We start from the raw sequence: 25,806 nt of genomic DNA on the forward strand, positions 1-25,806 counted from the left end.
ATTTCCTCATGTATGTGTTCATATGGGAGATGTGTAATCTGCTGTTTGAGCTGTGTGGCTGATGTTCATCATTTTTAGAAGAGAAAGGTGTGAAGGAGTTGAGCATTGAGAGAGAGACGTGCGCAAATGCGCACAAGCTTGTGTGTGAGTCAGAGTACGAGGAGATGCTGAGCACATGCCTCCTGTCTGATCCCCCAGCTGGAGATCATGTGAGCAAAGTGATTTACCATGCTGTCCCACTTCCCCCTCAGTATCTCTCTCTCTCTCTCTCTCTCTCACACACACACACACACACACACACACACACACACACACACACTGCTATTTGTGGGAGGTAGGGGAAGATTATTTCAGCTGTCAAACACCAATTGCTGTGATATTTTGTAGCAAATGATAAAAAATGTTATGAGCTGAATAAAGTATTAGAGCTGTAAATGTCTGATTAAGGGTTCTCACTGTTATGCAGATTCAGTCGCAAAAGGATGCAAATAAAAATACAATTAAAAAGACTTGAGGGTAAAAGAGTAAACTGAGTTTACTCAGTTTTAACTGAGTAATCTCAGTTGAAACCTTAACTAACCAGTTAAGGTTTTAACTGAGTTTACTTTTTTCACTGTTTTACTCTTTGTCTTTAATTCAAGTATTGAAAAAACACCAGTTTCAACTTTAAATTACCAAACATCGTTCACAGAGCTACTGAAGAGCATTTCTTACTATTTTAAGTTTTGCAACGTTAGTTACAATTTTATAAATGCCATAAATCCAATGTTCATAGATGGTTTACAAACCAATTATTAACTGATTAGCAGATGTTATTATTATATTATCTTTTAACTGATAGTAAACAATAAAAAAACACATGTCATTTTTATTTGTCATTTATAAAACAGTGTATTACTTAGTAAGATTTTGCACTGAAGTATATACAGAGCCGGTGACTCTGTTATGGGTAATTTTGCCCCCTTTTTTAAAGTCTCTTAAAATCAATACAAGTTATTCCTAATTACTGTGTCTATCTCAAGCTGATACATTTCCACTCAAACTCAAGAGAGGGGTCTAGTGGGTAGTCTAGAAGCAGCTCAGCACTTGACTAAGACACTTCATGTTGGTGCAATTTATGATCATTTTGAGTGCTCTAATAGAATGGAAAGGCACTATACAATATCCATAGAAAATCACTCTTTGCACCTTGTTTACAACACATTCAGCTCAGGTTGTAAGAAAAGTTTCTTCAGAACAAATATAAAATAAAATAGGCCATATAACATGATTCATTGACATTGTAGCATTTAGCTGGTCTTTTACAACTGTTGATAAACCATGCATGTTTGGTTTAAAGTCATTTTTATGGATCTTTGTCCCAATGATATTACACAGAAACCACAGTTTGCTCTGATGGCAGTCGTCGAGATGATTTCCATCTCCCGTTTTGCACAGTCCATGTGACTCTTCTGGTTTCCTTTGATCATTTGCCTTAAAAACAAAATCTGTTGCAGCTAGAGCAAAAGATTAGTTACGATGAGTCACGGGATAATTTTTTTTCTGCGTCACAGTGTTACCAAAAAAGGTGGAGTTTTGCTGTTTTCCCCTTCATGGTGACAAATTTATACTTTGTAATTTATACTTTGCAATAACACAAACACAAGTTTGATGCTGATCAGTAACTTATTGTTGCGAGATCCATAAAAGATATCAAACACTTAATACATCAAGTTTAAGTCCTCATAAACTAATTACATGCAGACTGGGGGCTTTTTTCTGTCTTGATTAAAGATATTGAAGCTATAATGTATCTTTTGAAAGACATAGTTTTACAATCTTTATCTCTATTAGGGTCCAAACTGCTTTTGTATAGTCTGGACCAAGTTGGAAACTAAACCAAAGCTTTATTTGGAACAGTTGGTAACTTTCACTGGTGGGAATCTGGTGAGGGATTATATCTGAGTTGCTGTATGGTCTATCTGACTTGTCTCCTTCTGTCTGCACCCACGTAAGACTAACAGCCTTAGGTGGCAGCAAGAAAAGCCTGTGTGCAGGGTGAGCTGGAGACTCACAAAAGAAAAGAGGTCTCATTTAAAAAAGGAAGTCAAATAAAAGTAATGGACTTAATTTGATTTGACGTCACGGCATCGGTGGCGAAAGAGTCACTTAGCGACTCTGAAATGTGGTTGTAACAAAGACTGCTGAGCAACAAGCTTCTCTGAAAACATGATGCTGTTGTGGAAACTGAAGGGAAATTTGACAGTCTGTTGGATGTACTCAGGGTATGTGCGGCGTGATGTAGTCTGTGAATCTGAAGGGATCCAATTAAGCGCCTTGACTGTTGTTGTGATTTGGTGCTATATAAATAAAATGGAATTGAGTTGAATTCATTAAAACATGGACAGATTGACAGTAAACAACATTTGGTGTTCTTCTACACATCCTGTCTTCCTCCCCTCACCTCAACCTGTCACAGCAGATGGCCCCGCCCCTCCCTGAGCCTGGTTCTGCTGAAAGTTTCTTCCTGTTGAAAGGGAGTTTTTCCTTCCTACTGTCACCAATTTTTATTTCAACTTTCATTTTATTTTATTTATACAGCACCGAATCACAACAACAGTCGCCTCAAGGTACTGTTGTAAGATAGACTCTACAATAATACATACAGAGAAAAACCCAACAATCATATGACCCCCTATGAGCAAGCACTTTGGTGACAGTGGGAAGGAGAGGTCTAGTAACACATAGTGAGTGAGAAAGGTGACTGAAGAAGAAACACCCAGTGCATCATGGGAGTCCCTCAGCAGCCTACACCTATTGCAGCATAACTAAGGGAGGATTCAGGGTCACCTGGTCCAGCCCTAACTATATGCTTTAGCAAAAAGGAAAGTTTGAAGCCTAATCTTGAAAGTAGAGATAGTGTCTGTCTCCTGAATCCAAACTGGAAGCTGGTTCCACAGAAGAGGGGCCTGAAAACTGAAGGCTCTGCCTCCCATTCTACTTTTAAATACTCTAGGAACAACAAGTAGGCCTGCAGAGCGAGAGCGAAGTGCTCTAATAGGGTGATCTGGTACTACAAGGTCATTAAGATGAGATGGGGCCTGATTATTTAAGACCTTGTATGTGAGGAGCAGGATTTTGAATTCAGTTCTGGATTTCACCAAAGCGCTTGCTCAGTCTGACCGCATTAATGTTCATCATTCTTTCAAAGATGATTTTTTATCTTTGAGCCCCAACATAGCTCTCCTCTTTCTCTAATTTGGCACCACTGAAGACAAGTTCAGCCATCAGGCGTGTCCTTTAGTAAAACCACTTTCACTTTATGAAACGATCTTATGACTTGTCAGCTTTTTATCAGCAGATTTTCCCTCATCTGTGACGCAGTTCTGTGTTGCCATTTAAAGGGAGTTTTGAGCTTGTGACCACTGTAACCTTTAGATTGGAGTTGACCAGAAGAATAAAGTCTCAGCTCCAATAAAGGCTAAACACAGAGCTGTGTTACTGCGTGGGAAAAATATACATTTTTCTTAATATCGCAGTAATAACTGAGAATATGAACTAATTATGCATAAACTATCATCTAATGACGATTTTAAAGCAAATCTCAAAAGCTGATTTCAAGTTACATTCCAAACATTTGGCTCAGGGAGTTCACAGGTTGACAGTTACTCGTTTTTCCCTTTATTAATTTCTATTCTCAACTTGTTTTTGTGATGACTGTGACAGTCCCCAGGACACATTTCAGGAAAAAAAGAAAAAAGAAAACAGCCTTACAATCGCTTTTGGATGTAAAAGTTCAGACTTATAAATAATGCATGACTCTGCAGAGCCATCCTCACATTTCATGACAATGAAAACGCTTCAGGCAGTCCAGAATCTGGGCTGTTTAGTCTGTGACTTCAGGCGAGGAAGTCTCAGACCACAGCAGGGCTGAAATTCATGTGAATGTCTAGACCAAGAGTTATTCTCTTTTTCTTTAACACCACATCTCTGTAGTCTGTGGGCTGCCTGATAAATCCGTCCAATAAAGCTGTAAAATATCACAGTTTGATTTATTTAAAATACATGAATTATTTATTCCATTTCTATGAAACTAATAAATACTAAAGCTAACAAATGCCGCTACAATATTTTAGTTTAGTTAGTTTTTTCAAATTAAGAAAATTGTCTCAGTAAGTTTACATTTTTTTCACAAGTGTAGTTGTTGTTTTCATGTCTAAATGTAGTTTTAGTTTAGTTTTAGTTATTTACAATAACACAATAACAATGATATTAACACTAAAAGTCAGGAGCTACTTTACTGCGTCCGTACGCTTTGAATTTGTGAGTGCTGGTGGCGGAGTGATACGGGTGCTGTTGAGGTTCAAAAGAAAGGTGAATATCAGACACTGTTGATGTGTTTCATACACGAGCTGCGGTTTACCGTTCAGTACCGTTCAGTGTTTCCAGATTATTCCATGAACCTCTAATGCTCTCTTGGAAGGTGATAGAATGAGAAGACAATAATAATTACCCACGAAGACGTCTGCCGGGCCATTTGGAGTTGAGTCATTATAAATGGTGTTGCACTGAAACTTTTTAAATGGATCTTCACAGTGACCTTCCTTCACACTGAAGGAAATCTGAGATTCTTCTTATACAAGGATGTACTGGAAAAGTAGGGCACATCAGTGGTCCCAGGAGTTTTTTCCACCGGACACCCTTTTGAAAGTGTACCTGAAACAAAGCGGGTAGTTTTGTGGAAAACTCCAGCATACTGTGCTATAGCTGCTCTGTTTTATTCTTTTTTTCTACTGATCACAGTAAACCTTTATTACATTGAGCGCTCTGTACTAAACACCCCGAGTCCAGTTATTTGCGCAAAATGTTGAATTAAACTATATTAGAATATCTTTCTGTATCTTCAAGATTTCATCTTAACACTTCTTCTCTGTGGGACTCAGAGACACATGATTGCCTTTAGGCTTTTTTTCAGTAGACTAAACTAATTACTCAGGGTTAAAGAGAGTTGAATGCCTTTTTAAGTGTATTAATAACTCAGATTGCCACCTACTTTACCTTTGATCACAAAGTGTTTCATTAAATGAACCTTGCAAACCAGAGACAAAAAAAGAGAGAGTTGTCCTTGTAACAGAGTTTATGTGTCTGACTGCAGGTCTCCTGGAGAGCAGCATGCGCCTGAAGCCCCATGAAGCACAGAACTACAGGAAGAAGGCGCTCTGGGTGTCTTGGCTCTCCATCGTCGTCACTCTTATTCTGGCTGTGGCAGCTTTCAGTGAGACTTTGCTATTTTTTGCCATATTTAGCAACTATAGAGCTGTTTAGTTCTCACTTTACTGTCAAAACTCACATTAAAGTAAAAAAAAAACAAAACCCTCTCATAAGGAGTTGGAAAAGACTCAGGATTGAAATACTTAGTTGTATAATGTTAAAACGTTTTTTTTTTCTGGTTTAATTCATGACAAAGATCCCATTTAGCACTTTGGATTTAACCAAACCATACACAAAGGAGAAACGATGTGACTAACATACCAAGCCATAAAAAATGTGCTGATGAATGAACAGTGATTCCGTAGTTAAAGCGCTTAAACGCTAAATTCATAGCATTTCTAAAAGCTTTCCCAGTTATAAAAGTGAAGCAAATTGAAGCCCAGCACATTTCATCTGCTACTGTTTTGAAATGGACATGAACAGATCACACATGTCTGGAGTGTATGACCACAAAGAGCGCGTCTGATACCTGTGCTGACATGATAAAGTGATTGAATCTCAGAAATTGATTTTAAACGCTACATTTTGCTGTTTGTTGCTGGTGTTTTGTAGCAGTTTGTCCTTTTTTTAATTCAGAAATTCTGGTTTGATGCTGCGTGTTTGGTTCAACAAAGACTGATATTAATTCACCAGATGTGTTCTGTCAGCTGTTGTGTTGGAGAAATTCATAGCTATTGTATATAACACCAGAGTCCAAGTGACGGAGCACTGAACACATTACTGCTCCAAAGAAAACATCAGGAGTTGCTGTGAAACTGCTTGAATTTTTAGCTACAGGCTTTGATCACCGTACAAACATTTGAGTTGTTGTTGTCTGTTGTTGTCTTTTTTATGCTTCATGATTCATAAGTCAGTGTTAAATGTGTTTAACAGACAAACAAACAAACCATTTGTCTGAAATGAAAATGAGATGTTCACTCATGGAGAAATTAGGGTTGCTTGAGACTTTTTGCACAGTGCTGTAATTTCACTATAAACCTTTTTGTTTACAAAAACTGAAGTGAGGATTCGGCATAAATAGACTATTATTCTGCAAGCTCGATGTAAACAGTTTCTTCATCATAGCTAGACTGCAGAGGTTAGGTCTGTTTCTGCTGCACTTGTAGTAATTTCATAATCTCTGAATTACACGGCTTAAAACTAATTTGTCAGCATCAAATCATGTAATAAAGTCTGACAGAAGTTTACTTTTTCAAAATTCAGGTTTATCCTCGAAGCCTTTGTAAGCGATATAATGTCTAACATGGAAGTAAATATAGTCTGAGAGCTGTAATAACTATTCCACTGTCTTCATGCCTCTTTAACTACTTATTTAACTCACACTCAGCAGTTAAAACTCACTTCATCTGATTTGAACAAAAAGGCTTTTGCTTTTGGAAGTTCTTCACATTGCGTGCAACAGTTTCAACACAGTTTCTTGTCTTATGACTTACAGGATGTGTGAGGGCGCAGTCTGCAGTGACAAAGGGGTTGTTGCTTCTTCATTCTGCTAAGATTCAAGTTGTGATGTGTCCCAACCTTTTCAAGCCTTTTGTCTTTTCAAGTAAATACTGATGAAGCACAAGCTCATTTTCCAAGCAGGAGCTACATGTGTAGATGGGGTTTGCAGTAGAGAGGAGAATTAGCACCTCCACTTTGGTGGAGGCTGGCTTGTCCACTCCAGTTTGGAGTGAGCTGGTGTCTCAAGTGAATAAGCAGCAGTGTTTTGCATTCTTGCTCATGAGTGTTGGACGAACGAAGTGGGCAACAGTTGGGCCAGGGCAGGGTCTGCAGTGATTAGCTAAAACAGTGAAGCCCAAAGACAAAGCTGTTGATTTACTGGTAAAAATGTGCTTCGGTCCTTAGCTATGGATAATGATCCATTTAGCAAACAAAGTCTCCTCTAAAGAGTTTTTGGGCTCTCTTTAAAGATAATGTGAGATAACATGGAGGAGACCTGAAGACACACTCACAAGACACTGGACAGAATATTCGTGTTATGGCCAGCAGGTATCATCCCCAAAGAGGTGAAGAAGGTGGCAGGGGAGGAGGACGGTGTGGTCTGTCTTTCATGCAACATCCAGTAGTACGGGTTACTTTTGCTCTCGTTTGTGCTGTTGTTGGTCATTTAGCATAGCTCCTCAAAACATGCTGAATAGATTATTCCACACAGATTGTCCTAAAATCGCTACCTATATTTAAAAGGATATTATAATACAGATATCAACTCGTAATTAAAACACAGTTTTAATTAGCTGATGAAATCTGGATACGAGTAGCACTTCTTCTTCAGACCCACAGTAATAAGCATTCAGTGCATTTAAAAAAAAAAATACAACCTCTATGTGTAAAAATAAACCAAGATGAGAAAAAAATAAATATTATATTGTCAATGCTGGCATGAATTAATACAGCTCACAGAGTGAAGCTAGTGCAGGGATGAATGAGGAGAAAGAGGCGAAATGTAGAATGGTGTGTGTGTGTGTGTGTGTGTGTGTGTGTTTTGTTTGACTCTCAGCACAGAGAACAGAGACTTCAGCAGAAGAACAGGATGACCCACTAAAAAATGAACTTCTAAACTGAGAGAGTGAGAAAAACAAGAACAAGAGAGCAGAAGGTACCCAGATGTGTAGATGCGCTTACCTCCACGTCTCCTAAACGCAGCCCTGAGAAGACAAGTCAGGGGAACTTGGTCAGAAAATTAAAGTATGAATGCACTGCTCTCCACCTCCTCTCCTGCCACCTGCAGTAGAGGGAAGAGAGGCAGATGGCTATGGACGAATGAATGAAGCTCTGGAAGGTACGATGGCGCCAGGAGACGAGGCAGGACCGGGCGTGATGAGTCCTGGCAGGCGGCGTTGGGGATTTAGTGGTTGCGATGGCTCAACTTTAAAGAATACCAGCGCGTCGTTTCCTCCTGCTTGTGCCCTAGTTTCTCCCTCTTTCAGGCCCACCATCTTCCATTTTTTATGTTTTACATCTTGTCAACGTATTTCTTTACACTCTGCTTTGTTTACTTCATCTTCATGGGTTTTCTCAGCATATATCTCCCTCCTTACTCATTTTTCCCTCTCTGTGATTTGCTGGCAAAGGCAAAAGATAGTTTGATTCTGTCACAAGCAAAATATCTACTGTCATATAGCTTTTATGAGTTTTCCTGAAGTGGACATGTTTAAACAAAACTCCGTTTTTGGATCCTGTTTTTGCCAGCCTTTTAGCTTTTGCCCTTCTAGTTTTCCTTTTCCTCTTCTTCTCTGTCTTCAGCTCTCTCTGTGGAAATCTGCAATAATCCTCTATCCTTCCGTGACCTTTAGCAGCACTTTAACATTTAGAAATGAGAAGGGTTCACTGCAAGCCTCTTCTGCTTTACTTTCAATTGTATTGACTCTCGAATGTCTCGGTCATGATTGGCTGCTCTGGGTGAGCTTGCAACCTCTCTTGAGAAGCTGCCTTTTGTGGTTAGGTATTCACCTGTGAAAGTGGTACAAGTCTTTGAGGCTTTATCAGACATATCAGACTGAGAGAGAAAGCACAGACCACACCAGAAGAGAAAGGAGCAGGAACATCTCTGTGCTTTAAGCTGTCCAGCAGAGTGTGAGCAGGTAATTATATGAACTCGGTGACTGAGAAACACAGGAAACTAGAGGATGACGACAACATTTCCTTTATATCTTGGTAATCACACTGATAGATGGACAAGTACTTTGATATTCATATACAGGATGATGAAATCAATGAAAATTTATTTTTAAAATAAAATAAATAGATAAAATAGATAAGTATTGAAAAAATAAACAGTTTTCACAGTAGTTTGTCATTCTCCAACTTTCATTTTTTTCACTCTACACAAATATACATGACTAATATGTAAAAATATGAGTCTTTAAATAATATTAGATGCAGTTTAGTACAGTATTCATATGATGCACAGAGCATCAAATCAATTCTACTCCAGTCTTAATTTTGTTGTATTCATTGAAAATGGATGCACAATGTATGAAAACATACTGTTTAGTTTTTAGTTTTGTGGACTGAGAATTATGTTGATGTGTTGTTATGACTGGAGACAAGAACTGCAGGCTTACATGTAAAAGTCAGGTGTTTTTGCATCATGCGTGACTGTAACACACACCTTTCCTTCAAGTAGAAAACTGATTTTTCTGTGTTGCCATCAACCAGCATATAATAAACATATAAAGCCTTCAAGTGTTTTTGATTAAAGATTCTCGTGTGAATTGTTAGTATTAGAGGATTTCTGCCATATGGCACATTTTATGGTGCTTGCCAGGCAGTCCACTGAGAAGCTGTTCCACGCTCAGAGTAGGGACTGAGTGCACACCAACAGGAATGATTTTCAGAGTGCCTCTAGGACATTTAGGAGCAGGCTATAGGCCTCCACACTAATAGGCAGCCACGAGATCAATCAGGCCTGTTGCCAACAGCCATTTAAATTTTGAGCAAGCAGAAGATTGTGGTAGAAATGAGTAAAAGAGGGTTAAAGCAGGAGGATGGCCAAGGGGAATAAAGCTGAGATTGAGAAGACGCCAAAGCAAGATTTAGAAAGACGGAAGAAGAAAGAAGGAAATGTGGTGGTGCGGTAGTGACAGGATGTGAAGTAGAGGACATAAAAGAGGAAGAATGTTACTAAAATACTGTGAAATTATAAATATAGCAGAGTAAGAGTAAGACAGCAGGAAACAGAAATAAATAGATTTGTCTTCAGCAGCTTCTCCTTCAGTCTTCTGTCTTCCTCTGTGCTTCTTGTTTACTTTTCCTTCTTTCTCTTCATGCAGTCGGGGCGTAATTACTGTGATTTAACCCAGATACATAAAGCAAAAGCCCAACATAGTTATAAATAATCCAGCACTTTATGGATATCTATGTGTGCCACGACTGCGTGGCTGGAGACAGAAGTAGCTGAAGCCCAGCATGCAGAAAAAAAACGTAGCTCTGTAACACAACCTCTGCACCAACTTGTAATCTTTGACATGTGCTGAAGGCACAATGACACCCCTGTTTGACTGATGTCACAGATTAAACTCTGCTCGTCTCTACTCAGGCCCATTTTCTTTGACTTCATAAACTCATTCAGTGCAATACTCGATTAAATAATGCTCTCTTGACTGAATACAGGTATCACAAACTTGTTCTGCTGTGTAACTTGTTTATTGGAAATAATAGTTTTCAGTATAAATGTTTTTTTTGTCTTTAAAGGGTTTATATTGCAGATTTTTCCCTTAGTTTCACCTTGTTGGTTAAAACATACAGTTTGATGCCTCTCACACTGTTAGCATTAGCATTTATCATCTTCATAAATTCAGTTTTTTTAAAAGAAGCGGTTTGTAGCGAAGCGCCCGAGGATACGATTTAAAATGAGCTATTTTGTTATGTGTAGACACAGCTTTGGTTTATGATGCATTTTTATGCTTGAATGATTCATAGGTCAGTATTAAGGGGCTTAACGAACTAAAACAAACACGATTCTGAAAACGGTCAGGTACAAGTACGAGGACTGGACTGAAAATGAGCGAACAAGCAGCTAATGTTCATAGAAAATCTTTGAAAGACCTTCATAAAACCAGAAGACCTAGAGGAGAACGATTTTTTTTTTTAAATTCCCATGAATACAGCCTTTATATTCAAGAAAACTGTCAATATGTGTCACGTCTGAAAACAGGAAACCTAAAACATGGAAACACGGGGGGAGAAAGGCAGACAAACCAACAGACAGAGGAAGACAGAGGACTAAATACACAAGTGGGTAACGAGGACCAGGAGGGAAACACAGCGGGGACTAATGACTAGGGATGGGTATCGTTTAGGTTTTATCTGATACCGGTGCCAAACCGGTACTTTTGAAACGGTGCCGGTGCTCAAACGGTGCTCAAACCGGTGCTTAAAGAATGGAGAACACAAAATTGGTCCAAAAACCTCTCATATTCAGCTGTTTTTTGTAAAAATATAACAATGTTAGCCTTTTCTGCAGCTATGGGGCATATATGGTATCACTCTTGGCTGGAAGCAGTGCTTAAACAATGGAAAAAACACAAACTTTGTCCTAAACCTCTCATGTTTAACTGTTTTCCACTTTTTCTTTGGTCATTTTAGCCTTTTTAGCCAGGGTGGAGGGAGTATCTGCCATCAAACAAGAAGACAGCCGCATGTAGCTATGATGGTGTTTGCTAGTTCACCTTACATGCATTAATGTAATAACGTGGTTAGCCTACTCAATGTAAATTAGCTACTCACGCAGAGAAGAACGGCTGCTGCCACCATCATCCGTCATCATTTCTGCTACACTGGCAGGGCTAGGGGCCAGGACTCTCCTCTTCGTGTTTTTGGGGGATGTTGCATAACAGGCAACCCACCCGCAGTAGATGTGCTCGGTGTGAGGTCTCGCAGCAAGCTATCAAATACGGCGCATTTCTCGGCTTTTAAAAAAAACGCTATGCGTCGCCAGGTGTTTCATCGGATTCGAGGTGTTAGCTCCTTTGACAGTATCACAGTATCAGCTTAAAGCACTTGTTGCTGCTGAGTTTGCATCTTTTGCTGTGAAGTACAGCCAGACTTTTGACCGCTTCGCCTTGGACATTTTTAATCTGTAGCTCTGCTCTAACAGAACGTACGTACCTGGCCCCGCCTACTATCCTCGGAAACGTAAAATGATTGGCTAGAATCTAAAGTGTATCACAGCTCAGGAAAAAAAAGCACCGAAATAAAGCACCAAAATGTGCGCTGCTTTTCGGTCTGGTTACTACCGTTTATGTCAGAACCGGTGCCATCATGGCACCGGACACCGGTACCCATCCCTACTAATGACACACACGAGACAGGGAGGAAACAGAATACTCTAACATAGGACACGGCACTGTCAAAGTAAAACAGGAAATACACGAACATAGAAACCAGGATAATTAGACGTAACACGGGGAACACAAGGGAGGCACAGTAACAAAACCAGAGGGCTAGAAACTACCAAAATACTAAAGAATAACTAAGAGTGTCACGGTTCTGGGTCCGTTGGACCCAGTATTTTGAGTTTATGTTTTGGTTTTAGTTTGCATCAGGGATTGTTTTCTTGTTCTCTTGTGGTGTTTATGATGATGATTATGATTATTATTTGAGTTTCATGTTTAAGGATTTGTTCTCTGTTGTATCTCACGTTTAGTTTAGTTCAGGTTCCATGTGTCATTCTGTCTGTCTCTCAGTGTCAGGTCTGCGTCTTGGTGTGGTGTTCTCATTTCCTGTTTTATTGTGAAGGTCTGGGTCTCATGTGAGTGTGTTCAGTTTTACCTCTGTCTCGTCTTGTTGATCATTCCCAGCTGTGTCCACCACCTGTGTGTAATTCCCCTGTGTTTCTCTGGGTGTATTTAAGTCATGTCCTCCGTTATTGTAGTTGCTGGTCCGTCTGTGTATCTACCATGTCTCACCCGTGTGTTCTCCCTGCTGTCCATCATCATTCTCCTCTGCTCATTCAGGTTTGTGCTTTGTAGTTTTAGTTGTTTCCCAGTATAGTTTAGTTCTCCGTGTTGCCGTTTGCCTCTCCTTTTGTGTCCAATAAATCACCTTTTACACCTTCACGACTGCCTGCGTGTGGATCCTCCTTTTCCTTTTCTACACGGCTCTTCTCACTCGCCGTGACAAAGAGAGCTAGAAAAAAAAGACAAAACCATTAAAAACCAATAAAATCACAGAAAATAAATGATCTAAAAGATAAACTAAAAAGATAAACTAAAAAGATAAACTAAAAAGAACCACGACACAATATGTCGTGGTTCTTTTTAGTTTTGTGACATATTGTCGTGGTTCTACGACAATATGTCGTAGAACCACGACAATATGTGTTAAATCTATAGCTTAAGATCCTCCCTAAAAAATGTTCTCCTTTTTAAGCAAATTTGACAGCACTGTGGTGTCCAGTTTTCAGAAAATCTCTTCTTAAAAAATTCAGCAGTTAAAGTGAAACATGTGTAAGAAAAAAACAAGACTTTTGTCACGGCCAGAGAACGCCGGTGTTTTTATGGAGTGAAAACGAAAACCTCAACTGGGAAAACTAGACTGTGAAAACTACGATGAGCGACAAGAACATGAAACTGAACGGGAACAAACGTAACTGTGAAATAATCCAAACGTGAGTTTGAGCATGAACCCGAACAGTAGGAAGCAGAAACTCTGTGACATAAAGACAAACAGAAAACCCACCAAAGAACAGAAGGAGGACTTAAATACAGAGGAGGGTAATGAGGGAAGTGGAAACACGGGGAGACACAGCTGACACAAATAAACATGATGCCACAAAGGAAAGTAAAACTAAACACAACGAACATGGAAATATAAGACTTTCAAAATAAAACAGGAAACCTGGAGAAATGTAGACATGAAACACATGACAGACGGACACAGAAGACAGGAAAAGACTCACAAACACAGGGGCATAGATGAAACCTAGACTAGACTAAACACAACACAAGCCCAACTAAAAAAATAGCACAATAACTTTACATATTTCCAATATAACATAAGAAATCAAAAATATAAAATAAACTCAAAATGCTGGGTCACAGACACAGCTCCTGACGACGTTGGTCTTTTAATAAAATTTATTTACACTAAAATAAACAAAGAATAATGACAACCTTTCATAGAGTGATGTGAATCACGCAGCCATCTGAACAGACGGTGCTCGACATGAATCCACATTTGTAGCTAAGGCAGAAATGTGTAACGGTGGCTGGTAGTTATTTAAGTTGTGCTTTTTTAACACTTCTGCTGGAGTGTTACCTCCTGTAAGGATTCAGTCATAACCTCATGAGTTTCATGTTTCATTTGACGCTTTCATTAGTACCTCACTATCATTATAGATCTCATGTTACCATCACAAAGAATAAATGACTGAAAGTGTAAATCGCAGACAGCAGAGTCTGTAAAAAAGTGACGTTTGTGTTGAGTTGTACGATATCTGTTTGCTATCTGCAGGACATTTATCACATCCAGGCAGTCACTGCAGAAACAGGCGTGCTAATATACATCTCTCTCCCTCCTCCCTCCTTCTCTTGCTCCAGTTTTGCCTCTCTCTGCACTTTACTCCCCCAGGCCCTCATCACCTCCTACTTTTCCTCCTCTTCCTCTCCACCCAGACCTTCTTTCTTCAGAAGCTTCCACTCGCCATGTTCTATTTCCTTTATTCTGCCTCCACCTTACTTGAAAACTCGACCCCACCCCTGTCGCCACGGAGCCTCGGGGTAGAAAACACAATCATTTATTCATTTGTTTTACCTTCGCTCCCAATTGCAGTCTGTTTCTATTGGCGTTTTCGTTGCTGTTGTTTGTTTTGCCTTCGCTCCCATTATCGTACACGCTCTGACTTGGTAGGAGTTTCTATTTTTATGTAGCCCCCCAGATGTGTATTGTTTATGTGATTACTGGATGAGTTTAGTAATTGGATGAGGCTTAATCTCCTGGTCCAAATGGTCATTGTGTGTCATTGTAGCGTCAGCCAGTCGTCTTTTTCTGTCTGTCAGTGCTAAATGTGTCAGAAATATTATGCCACACATGCCACGACAGGACAACTTCTATGGACTGTATAATCCTCGCTGCTGTCTTTTTAGGCTCAGAATAAATACTGAAAAATTCCTTGTTTGTCGTCCCGGCTTTCAGTCCCGAAAGAATAACTTTTTCCAATTCGAGTACTTGCAGACTTGCTGGACTTGCACAATGAAAAGCATGCACAGATGAACATAATGTTCAGAAAAAGCATGTCAGGGTATGAAATTGGCAGCCATCTGTGGGCTCATTCAGATCATGAATTTTGTATTGCGCAGACAGAACTAAGAAATGTGCCTGTTAGTACACCTCTGTGCACGTGTGTGTGTATATGTTTATTTAAGAACGCTTTAAACTCACCCATCAAGTTATTTTTTATTTATGTTGGTGTTCTGGGTGTTCAAGTGCCGTATATTCTACTTCTGCTGGAACTAATCTATTTTATTCACTCTGATCATATATGATCAAACAAGATCTTTACTTAAATAATTACGAAACCTTTACCTCTGCCGGCACAAAGGTGCAAATGAAAGCATTATTTGAATGTGAACAGATTGCAGGTGTTGCGTTCTGCATCTGTGTTTGAGCTCCGTTCGTTCAGTCTGTTTTTTTTGTTTAACTCATAAAACATTTACAGATTCAATATGTAATTTCAAAAGAGCCATTTCAGTGATCGTTGAGTTTTTCCCCTCCAGTCACCACTTTTAGGGCTAAATCTAAACTCTCTGAGCCTTCAGCCTTCCTGTCTACTTATGAGCCAAATGCTGGAATGGAAGCTTGTTATTATGTTAAAAGATGGATTTTAGGGTTGATTGATGTACTTGGACTTTGAAGTGTGTAATTTGCCTCAAATTACTGTTTTCTAAACATTATTTTTATACCCGTGTAAATTATAAACATATCAGGTCAAATCACAGATACTCCTTTCCACAGTTAATGCTTTCAGTTCCTCCGTATCTGTGCAGTGTTTAGTGATTACACTCATCATTCCTCAGGTGCTTCTGATTATCAGACAATAGTAAAACAATGGAGAGTAGCAAACTGGGCTAAGGCCACAGATTAGCTGAAATGCTAATCTTGTTAAATGTCAAGCGTCCCATTATTTGCCGTGTCTGTGTGTTGTGTTGTGAGAAGGATAATGCTCTCTTTGCGTGTCATAATTTGATGGCATGTGCTGAGACTCTTAACCATTCACTATCAATTATACTATGAATGGAACTGCTCTGTGTAGGATTCTCTGCATTCAGCGGGTTGGTGTATCTTACTGTTGGCAGAATGGGGACGAGGGTACTTTTGACTTCTCAGAGTAAGGTTACAGGGGCGCTACGGCGGCTGTCCTGCATAGCTTCTATTGTGTGATGCATCACTTCGTGGCCCCTGCAGTGTTCTTGACTTATGAGATTCATTAAAGATTCAGATTCATAACAACTTCTTCTTATAATTGTTAAAATTGCAGATCATATAATCTGGACTAAATATTATAAATAAATAGCATAATCTAGCTTTAAATCTCCACACAGACAGAAGCTTTTTGGAGTCCATTATTATTATTATGAACTCTTGAGTAATCAAGCTTGCACAGACTTGTTTCCCGTCTTCATAAAGAGCAAATGAGGAAACATGTTTGTTGAAATACAAGCTGAAGTCAATCAGCTTTTATCTGACAGTCATTTGGCTTTTTATTAGCTTTTAAACAATATCTGTTTCTGTAAATTGCAACAGCCACGCAGAAAACTAGTCCTTTGCCCTTGATAGCTGCTGGCCATGGCCAATGGTAAGTCTTCACTAATCGCCAATGGGATCTCTGGGGTTTACTGCAGCTCGTATGAGCTCTGTTTGGTTTGTTTGCACTGGTTTGAATGGGTTACCAAGCGAGCTTAAACAGCTTGAACTGAGCAGTGAGACAGCACCTAACTAACAACAGAAACGAGAGACTCCAATGATGTAAACAAAGAAAGTGACATTAATAGCAAATATAAATACACCATTTAAAAATATTCCAGCGAGTTGGTTCTTACTAAAATATCTCTAATATTCTTTATTTCTTATCGCTTTTATTGCAGTTTCTTTAACTGCTCGTCATTACAGTTACAGATTTTTTTATTATTATTAATTTGTGTGTTTTTTCTATAAAAAACACACAAATTAATAATAATAATAAAAAATTACTTTGGGTTAATGCACAAGGCTTTAAGAGTGAGATGCACTTGTAAGCTGCCATGTTTCTCTTTATAATGAAAACTATCATAACACAGTGCAGGGATACCGCATTATTACACCACACTGTCACAATATACAGATCCCCTGCTATCTGCACTCTTTGAAGATCCTAGACTGCAGCACTGAGGTTGTTATCAGCAGTTTCTCACACCAGATGCTTCAATCCCATTTCCCCTCCTCCTCTTCAACACCAAGCGTCTGCAGACCAATTAGGCCCACTGTACATAAGCGCGCACATATAGGTGTGACATCCCAACATGAAGCCGCATGATGTAGGCTGAGGTTATTAATACATGTCTTAAAGCAGTAGAATCAGTGCAAATACTTAAAGAGTAATAATAAAGATCTCTCTTATCTCTCTTGTCCTGAAATGCTCACACTAATGTCAAGGATTTGATCATTTTAATGCTCAAAGTCGATTCTTAATCATTACTGACTGGACGTTTAGTTACATGTGCATAAATCTGTATGTATCACACTGTGGGCGGTGTATGTATTTATACTCAGGCCTTTCTGTAATTCCAAAGCCATTTATGAACTCTCTACTAGGCTGAGAATAATGTCAGAGGTATAAATCACAGTCCTACTGTTTCCCCTCCAACCAGAACAGCAGTTGTTTCTCTTTTTAAAACATTTTTCTCCTTTATGAGCCTTGGTAATTTTACTACATCTATTAGTAAATCAGGGCAAAACCCGCAGTAGTGCTTCTGTTTGTGTGCTGTCCTCACTGGAACACCCAGAAAGTCTAGTCCCTTTTTGCTTTCAGAACTATTCATGGCACTGATTCAACAAGGTGCTGGAAGCTCCTCAGAGACTTGGGCTCACGCTGACCTGAAAGCATCACACAGCAGATTTGTTGGCTGCACATACATGATGTGAATCTCGTGTTTATCCACATCCCAAAAGTGCTCTGTTGAACTGAGATCTGCTGACTGCAGAGATCATTTGAGTACAGTGAACTTATTGTTGAGATCATTTGAGTTTTGTCCTGAAAGATGGGCACACTAGAGTCACGAAGGGACAAATATGCTCAGCAGCAATACTTTGGCAGTCTGTGGCATTTAAATGTTGCTCAGCCGGTACCAAAGCCTATCCCCCAAACCGTTACACAACAATCACCAGCCTGGACCATTGATACAAGGCAGGATGGAGCCGTGCTTTCGTCCTATTTCCAATACTCTACCTTATTTTTATTATTTGCTTATTTTTTCTCTTGCAAGGTGATCTTCGGTTTCTGAAAGGCGCCCTCAAATAAAATGTATTATTATTTTATTATTATTATTCTGGTGAGCAGAAGCAAGTAGTCTCAGGCTACGTCCACATGTACCCGGGTATTTTTGAAAACGCAGATTTTTCTATGCGTTTGCACCTTTCGTCCACACGTAAACGGCGTTTTCGGTCACTGAAAACGGAGATTTTTAAAAACTCCAGCCAGGGTGGATATTTTCTAAAACTCCGTTTTTGCATTTATGTGTGGACGAGAAAAACGGGGAAAACGCAGCGTCAAAGGTGTGCGCATTTTTTGACGTCACAGTGTGCGCCACGTTATTGTTTCGGTGAAATGAATTTCTACAATACTGTTACTGTTGATTGTTCTCTCTGCAGTGTTTAAATGCTTACATACACACACAGTTACTGTCCCTCCACACATACGACTCGGTTCTGCTTCTACGCCCCAGCTTTGTTTACTTTTTCCCACCGAGGCTTCTAGACTTCTGATTGGCCAACATTTCTGCACGGTTAGGAATATATCGCCACCTGTTGCTTTGGCATGTTCATAGCAGCGTTTTCCTTCATTTCTGCGTTTACGTGTGGACGGGATTATTTTTTAAAACGAAAACGGAAAATCTCCGTTTTCAAAAAGACCCGTGTACGTGTGGACGTAGTCTCAGTTTCCTGTTCTCAGCTATCAGAAGTCGCATCTGGTGTGGTCTTCTGCTGCAGAAGCCCATCTGCTTCATGATTTGACATGTTTTCATTCAAAGATGCTCTTCTGCACTGTAAAACCCAATAAGTTAATTTTACTCAAAACTTTTGGTGAAACTGATTACATAAAATATTTTAAGTAACTAAAACTTAAAAATAAAAGTTAAATAAACACACTTTATTTATTAGCTTTAGATAAATATTTTTAAGTACCATTGATAAATGTTTTTATGTTATATCCACATTTTTGGTTTAGTACTCTCTACTTGATATTTTGAGCTTCAAGTACAAATCTAGCTCAAGTAACTTTAAGGAATTAATTTTTAGTTTCAAAATGTTAACCATTTTAAGCTAATACAACTCAAAAATTTTAAATACAAATGCTTGTAATATCCAAATCTACTGTGTTTTGAATTTGATTTAAAAAAAAAAAAAAAAAGTGCCCAAAATAATTACACTTGTAAAAACATAAGACAGAAAATATAAATTCAAGTTACAGATTTATTGAGTTACTTTGACACAAAAAGCCCAAAGACATAAATCCACCACATTTTATAGGGAATAATGTCAGAAATTTTGGCACAAGGTTACAATATTAGAAATAAAGAATTTCACAACATGTTTTAAGAGTATTCAAATTTGATTAACACATGAGTATGGCCTTTTTATTAAAAAAACAAACAAAAGGAAAAGAAAATCCTGCATTATTAGGTGGGAAAACCGAATGAAAGTAATAGTATAGTGCAGCTAATACACTGAAATATAATTGGTAACCTTTTTAATATGCCAGTACTGTGGTTATGCAAAATGCACATTTGTAGAGTGCAATCACAGTCTCAACAACAAAGCAATACAATTTTAAATAGAAAAATACTTCTTTAGAGACATAAACAAAGTGTTATAAACCTCCTTAGCGCCTTATGTCAGTTATGAGTAGTTCAGGAGGAACGTTCCTTAAGTGACATTCAAGATCCCACCTAGAAGCCAGAAATGAGATTGTCCTTCATTTTCTCTATAGATTTACAGTTATCTGACTAAAAACACAATCAAAATCAACTAAAACACAAGTGATGATGGGGGGAAAAAAATAAATAAAAATAATAAAATCACCCCTTTTACTTTGGATGTGGCTTTTAGATAATGAAGTATGAAACAGAGTCTGCAAAGATTTCTTTATTCTATTCTCTCTTTTTATAAAAAACTTATCCAGACTTGGAAACATGATAAACTGAATTACTTGCTTTAACAGGCACTTGAGGGCTGTGTAGGAATCCTGGACATTATTCTGCTGCCAAAAGATCATTTTTAAGACTCAGCACTTTGGGCTTCAACTTCCCACCCTTCAGACCCATCAAAACTTTCTGAATAAAGTAAAAAATGTTGGCCAAACATTTTGGGTAGCTTAGGTGCAGGACGTCAGTCAGTCCAAATATTACTAGAAATGCATCAGCCAGGGTGGTGAAAACAATGATCATGTTACCCTCGACCAAAACTGCAGTCTTCTCAGGGCAGAAGAATGTTGCATCGCTGGAATTGGCTCTGATCAGGAGGAGTCCAAGTGGCACTTCACTAATATCTGGTCTATCAGAATGCATCATCTACAGAAAACAAAATTACTACATGTTAGTGCATTCCTATTTCTCTTAGTTTCATCTATACAAGTCACATTTCTGGATTATTACTAGCTCAGAAATCAATTGTTTGAACAACAAAAAAGCCACAACACACCAAGATTTGAGAAAACAAACTGACAAAAATAGTACTTTTAGTAAAGCAAAGTCATACCTCTTCGTAGCAATAACAACAGAAAGTCAATAGGAGTTATATATTTTTTTTCATTTGTACAGTGATGTATGGTTGGGCTAGGAACATTATAGAAGGTCTACGCACATTAAAAACATGTAGTGTTTCCATTATGTGACATGGACACTGTTGTAGACAGATCCAAGCATGGAGATGCTTCTCAAACTCTCAAAGTGTCATAATGTTTTGAGAAATCTAAACAAGGATGCTACTAAGATATTGTTCACAACTTTGTCCAAAACTTACATCCCATGTTTTGATGAAGGTAGAGGTGTCTTCGTACAAATAGGCAGAGAGGGCATGAAGCACACCAGCACTTTGGGCATGGATATCAGCTTGTTCCTACATCACAAGAAAATTATTTTAAATTATTGGCTAACCTAGTCAAGAATGGTAATTAAAATTGAAAAATTGATCAAATCAAATGAAGCTCAAAAAACAAGACAAAAACTCACTAACCTGGAGATTATAGCTTCTGAAGAGCTGAGACAGGACATCAGACACGTTCCCTGTGCAAACAGCTTTCTTTCTGAATAAGCTCTGGAGCCGGGGAGCATGTTGGTCCAGCACAGCATAAAAGTGGTTCTTCAGGTGGAGGTTTGTAATCCTGTGGAATTCTGCACAGATCTGAACACACAGGATACATTTGTGTTTACAAGTTTCAATTAGTCTATAAATCTTTGCAAAATACATCAAAATCCTTACACTCCAAAGGCATAATTTGTTCAGACAGGCCAGATAACAGGGGTTGATATAAAATACATCTTGTTAGATACATCTATATACATTCTTACCTGGGACTGGGATTTCAGAGTAGGCCAGCAATCCAGGATCTGACCTACTGGTAGGTCATCATTGATGATCTCTTTGCATTGCAAGGCCAAAGTTGTGAGCATCAGCTTTGTAATCAGGATTCTTTTCACTTTTCTCGACTTCATCTACAATCTGTAGTCTTAGCTGGTCAAGGTAAACAGCATCTTCACCCCTGAAAATTTACTTCTGCCCTGGCATGGACATAACAGTAAAACACAGAAGACAAGACAGACTACACAGAGAACAGAAAAGACACACAACCAAGGAGACACAGATGAAACATAACCAGCCCAGAACTCAACTAAACCTTAACTAATAATAACAACAATACAAGAACTTCACCTCATTTCAATATAACATAAGAAAGCAAAACTACAAAATAAACTCAAAATGCTGGTTCACAGACCCAGCCCCTGACAGATAAAAACTAAGTCTTTCACTAATGAACACTGGGCATCAGAATAAAATAAAACGAAAAAATAACTGTTTGGTAAATATATTATTGATGGATTCACCCTTAAGCTAACCTAAAATAGACCAGGCACAACAATTTTACAGTTCAGAAGATTCTACATTTCAACTTGGTATACATAACTATTTGCAATGTAAACCAAGTTCTACCGCGTAATTATGTAATGATTATTCACTGCTTTTGTAAGTATGTCCTGTGCCTACAATTTTGCTGCCCCAGTTTTAATATGTACAACTCCAGAGAACTAAACGTAAGTTTTAAGTTCCACTAGTTAGCAAATGGGCTAGCCAATATCAATATCCACGTATGCGCTAAGTGTGAAGCAGCGCAGCAGTGCATATTGATTCAACAATTTAACCACAAGGCAGTTTATAATCTGCAAATCCAGAAATGCCTTCTAAAGACTTCTTTTAAAATAGTAAGAGATTAGAAAAGTTATTAACACATTATTAGTCCCAGGGACTAATAATGTGTTATACTAAATATGAGCGTATTAGCATAATTCATGCAAACACTTTGGGGCCAAGCCGACATGGATAAAACGACGCATGCATGTAATTCTTAAATGCCTGCTAGAGTTGTACATTTATGACGATAAAAACCCAACGATACAACGGAGAACTATAGTTTCAGAAAAAATAAAACTTACCACAAAGCGCTCCTGAAGATGCCGCGAAGGCGGTAAATGCAGCTAGCCAAGTGCAGAGGGTTAGCTGTTCCAGTTCAAAAGTCCGTAACATACCATAGCATGCCCTCCTTTATCCAGCGTCAAAGGAAATGCCGCAAAAAACCCGTTGACAAATGTTTTTATTTCTGTTCGGATATTAACGTTCCACAAGTTTCTTTCGGGGTAATGAGCGGGCATTCGCACTCGAAGCGAGGAATCCAAGATGGTTGCCAGCACTTCATAAAGAAACAGGTGGCGCACGTAGGTACGTACGTAGGCACGTAAGTGACGTCAGTGTTAAAACTCAAATTATTTGAGCGCAATGCTAGAAACTAATCAATATATTCAAGTACTGATAACTTGAAAAAACAAAATTGTTCAAACTACTCAAAAAAATAAAGGTGTATGAACTTATAACAGGTTTTTAAGTAGTTGGAACTCATTTCATTTATCAAACTATTACTATTCGGTCTTACAGTGTGCATACTTTGGCTGTGAATCAAAATAAGTCAAAGTGTTTGTCAGAGTTACTTTGCCCTCAACCTGAAGCAGTCTGGCTGTTCTCTCATGGCCTCTGGCTACAGCGAGGCATTTTTGCCCAGAGAACTGCTCACTCACTGGATACATTTTGGACATTTCTCCATAAACACAAGAGTTTTATGGGGGTTTTATGCAGTTTCTGAAATTTTCCGACGTGCTTGTGTAGCACCAGCAACTATGCCACTTTCAAAGCATCTTTCTTTCTCGCTTTGATACTTTGAACTTCTGCTCGTCATTATAAAATGGTCGTCTTCCAGGATTGTTACGCTTGAGCTGCACTTGTTTAGTTTCATTGTGTAACTTTATGTACGAGTCCTTTGAACAATAGCGTGTGCGTGTCTTTTTGTATGCACACCCTTGTGCTCTCCTACAAACCCTTGATGTTCAGTGGATACCATGTGGTCATGCACGGTGTATTAAACTACTTCAGTCGTCAGTTGGCTCTGAGCTAAGTTATTCTCTGTGTCTGTTATGAAAACAGACACAGAGAAATGAACTTCTCACTCTCATTCAATTCCTTTTAATGCAGAAATTTGTTTGTGGAAACATTGAGCAAATCACAAAAAAGAAAAAAAAACTAGATTAAGTAATTAGATAAATTTGATAAGTCAAACATGCCTTTTGTGTATAACTCACTGCAATCTCCTCAACTACAAATGGTGGCATTTTGTAATAACCTTTTAAACCTGTTTCCAGTGTTGTCAAGGTACTCCTGTCCATCCCAGCCTTTTAGTCACGCTGAACAGGCCTCTGTTTAGGTTTCACACTACATTAATCAGGTTTTACAACCACGCTGCCTCCTGGGTTTGATGTGGCTAATGGGACTCTATCCGCTAATGGCAAATAGAGTTTGTTGAAGTTAATTTTTAACATATTTTTCCGCTCAAATCAGGAAGTGAAGTAAGAATAAGCCTTACTCCAGTTTTTTAAGGATGTATGAAGTCTAAAAATCTGTGCAGAGAGAGGTGAAGTGTTGTGAGTGCACTAACGTCTCAGGTTTATCTTTCTGGTCGAGGTGCTGTTTCTGGATTACTTACAGGCACTGCTTTGTGCCGATATGTAAAGTTTCCTGATGCCATTTTAAAGATGAAGCCACAGAAGATATCCTACCTCACTGTAGCAACAGTGCACTATCGATCCGCGGCTCAGGAGAAATTGTTTTAACAATGCTGCAGGGCTGACGCAGAGTAAGAGGTACTTTATTTTCCAGCTGAGGCAAACTGACGTTTAGGCACACACCTTTAATATTTGAATGAGTTTGATTCCACTGTTGTCAAACACTGCAAACCAGAAAACTCCACAGTGATGGTGAACAGCTCGTTCGGGTTCGTAAAATTACCTCTCCGCCACACCTCTGCTCTCCTGTTGGTGCGTCAGGGAACTCTGGGTTGGCGTTTTTTTTATCAGAAGCCATGGAGTGTTTTATCTGTGTATTTGCTTGGCTGTCAAAAACTCTCCATCTGCAGCATAATTATAGGACAGCCTCTCTAGGCAGCCTCACACCATCTTTTATCAGTCAGCACCACTTGACTATTTTTGCACCTCACTGATGAGCCAAAGAAGTGGGGTGGTGCAGTGTGATCAGAAAAAGGAAAGTGTCAGAAGAGACTGCGAGAGAAAGTGAAAGTGTGTTCAGGATGTTTCGTTTTAGTCACACGGTGTGGTTGCAGTACAGCGTCAGGGTGTAGCATTTCACAACACGAGTAAGCAGGTATGCGCTGAAAATAAATATACAAACAGAAAACCAGTGGTTAGGATGCAGAGACTTAACAGGAGCTAATTTGTCCTTATTCGCTGTGGCGTTGTGTTTGAGGCCCACAGCTTCACCTCCTGGCTCGACGTCTTGCGTCACGTGCAGCTGCATGTGATCTAGGCATGAGAAAAGCAGTCCTGTGAATATCGTTAAATATTAATGACAGCTCAGTTAATCGGCCTGTAACACAAGTGGAGGCAGCATTGTGTTCAATCCCATGTGAGCTACTCAAGTGCTGAGCAGAGGAAGTTTGCTTTTTTTTCTTCCTAATGGTTCAAAACATCAACCACACATCTTAATGAAATATTCTGGAGTCCACGAGAGAGGATGAAGAAGAATGACAATCATTTTCTAATTAAGTTACAGGTTCACATCATAATTTTTGTATATATTTACTTTGCTCTGTAATTCTGTTTATGATTTTTTATGTGTTTATACACCACTCCACATTTAATCTTTAGTTATTACCTTGCACAGTTTTATCTCCTCCTCCTCCCCTCATCCCAAACTGGTCGCAGCACATGGCCGCCCCTCCCTTAAAAGGGAGTTTTTCCTTCCCACTTTCACCAATTGGTTACTTATAGGGGGTCGTCTGATGGAGTTGTTGGGGTTGTCTTTGTGGCAGCTTTAGCTGGCGACTGTTGTTGTGATTCGGCGCCATGTAAATAAAATTGAATTGAATTGAACTTAATATCAGTTAAATTGGTGAACTCACATTGAAACAACCCACTGTAAATGCATTTACATCCTCCTAAGTATAATGGAGCTAAATGGCTCTTAGGTTTCTGTAAGACAAGGTTTTCTTACAGGTTGGGGTTGTAACCTCTATGCCCAACCTGC

General features: G+C 38.9%; 2 protein-coding genes across 3 annotated transcripts in view; one reads left to right on the forward strand and one right to left on the reverse strand.

Annotated features, from left to right (window-relative positions):
- The window catches only part of tmem163a (transmembrane protein 163a), a 67,925-nt gene that overhangs the window by 2,110 nt on the left and 40,009 nt on the right, over positions 1-25,806 (forward strand). Inside the window, exon 2 of the mRNA XM_085434726.1 lies at positions 5,135-5,254. Within this exon, the coding sequence (XP_085290852.1) occupies positions 5,135-5,254 (120 nt within the window). The remainder of the gene's footprint in view (positions 1-5,134; positions 5,255-25,806) is intronic.
- LOC146691349 (uncharacterized) lies at positions 19,402-23,115 on the reverse strand. 2 transcript variants are annotated; one of them, XM_085434724.1, is made up of 5 exons: positions 22,656-23,115; positions 21,516-21,766; positions 21,181-21,348; positions 20,968-21,063; positions 19,402-20,516 (listed from the first exon to the last, which is right to left on the reverse strand). In XM_085434724.1, the coding sequence occupies exons 2-5, from the start codon at positions 21,657-21,659 to the stop codon at positions 20,199-20,201; spliced, it is 726 nt and encodes a 241-aa protein (XP_085290850.1). In that variant the 5' UTR covers positions 21,660-21,766; positions 22,656-23,115; the 3' UTR covers positions 19,402-20,198. The 2 variants fall into 2 exon arrangements, with proteins under 2 accessions (XP_085290850.1, XP_085290851.1); XM_085434725.1 differs by lacking the exon at positions 22,656-23,115 and having other exon boundaries at positions 21,516-21,955.

This window comes from Copadichromis virginalis, linkage group LG16 (assembly GCF_057382275.1).
Source record: "Copadichromis virginalis isolate Kocher_CV1m ecotype Utaka linkage group LG16, C_Virginalis_male_GT1.1, whole genome shotgun sequence".
Lineage (NCBI taxonomy): Eukaryota > Metazoa > Chordata > Actinopteri > Cichliformes > Cichlidae > Copadichromis > Copadichromis virginalis.

Bases quoted from the DNA above. Each gene is read 5' to 3' on its own strand.
- LOC146691349 (XM_085434724.1), bottom strand. From the start codon at position 21,659: ATGAAGTCGAGAAAAGTGAAAAGAATCCTGATTACAAAGCTGATGCTC. The intron at 21,349-21,515 runs GTAAGAATGTAT...CTGTGTGTTCAG, and splicing joins CTCTGAAATCCCAGTCCCAG to ATCTGTGCAGAATTCCACAG. The intron at 21,064-21,180 runs GTTAGTGAGTTT...CTTGTGATGTAG, and splicing joins TCAGAAGCTATAATCTCCAG to GAACAAGCTGATATCCATGC.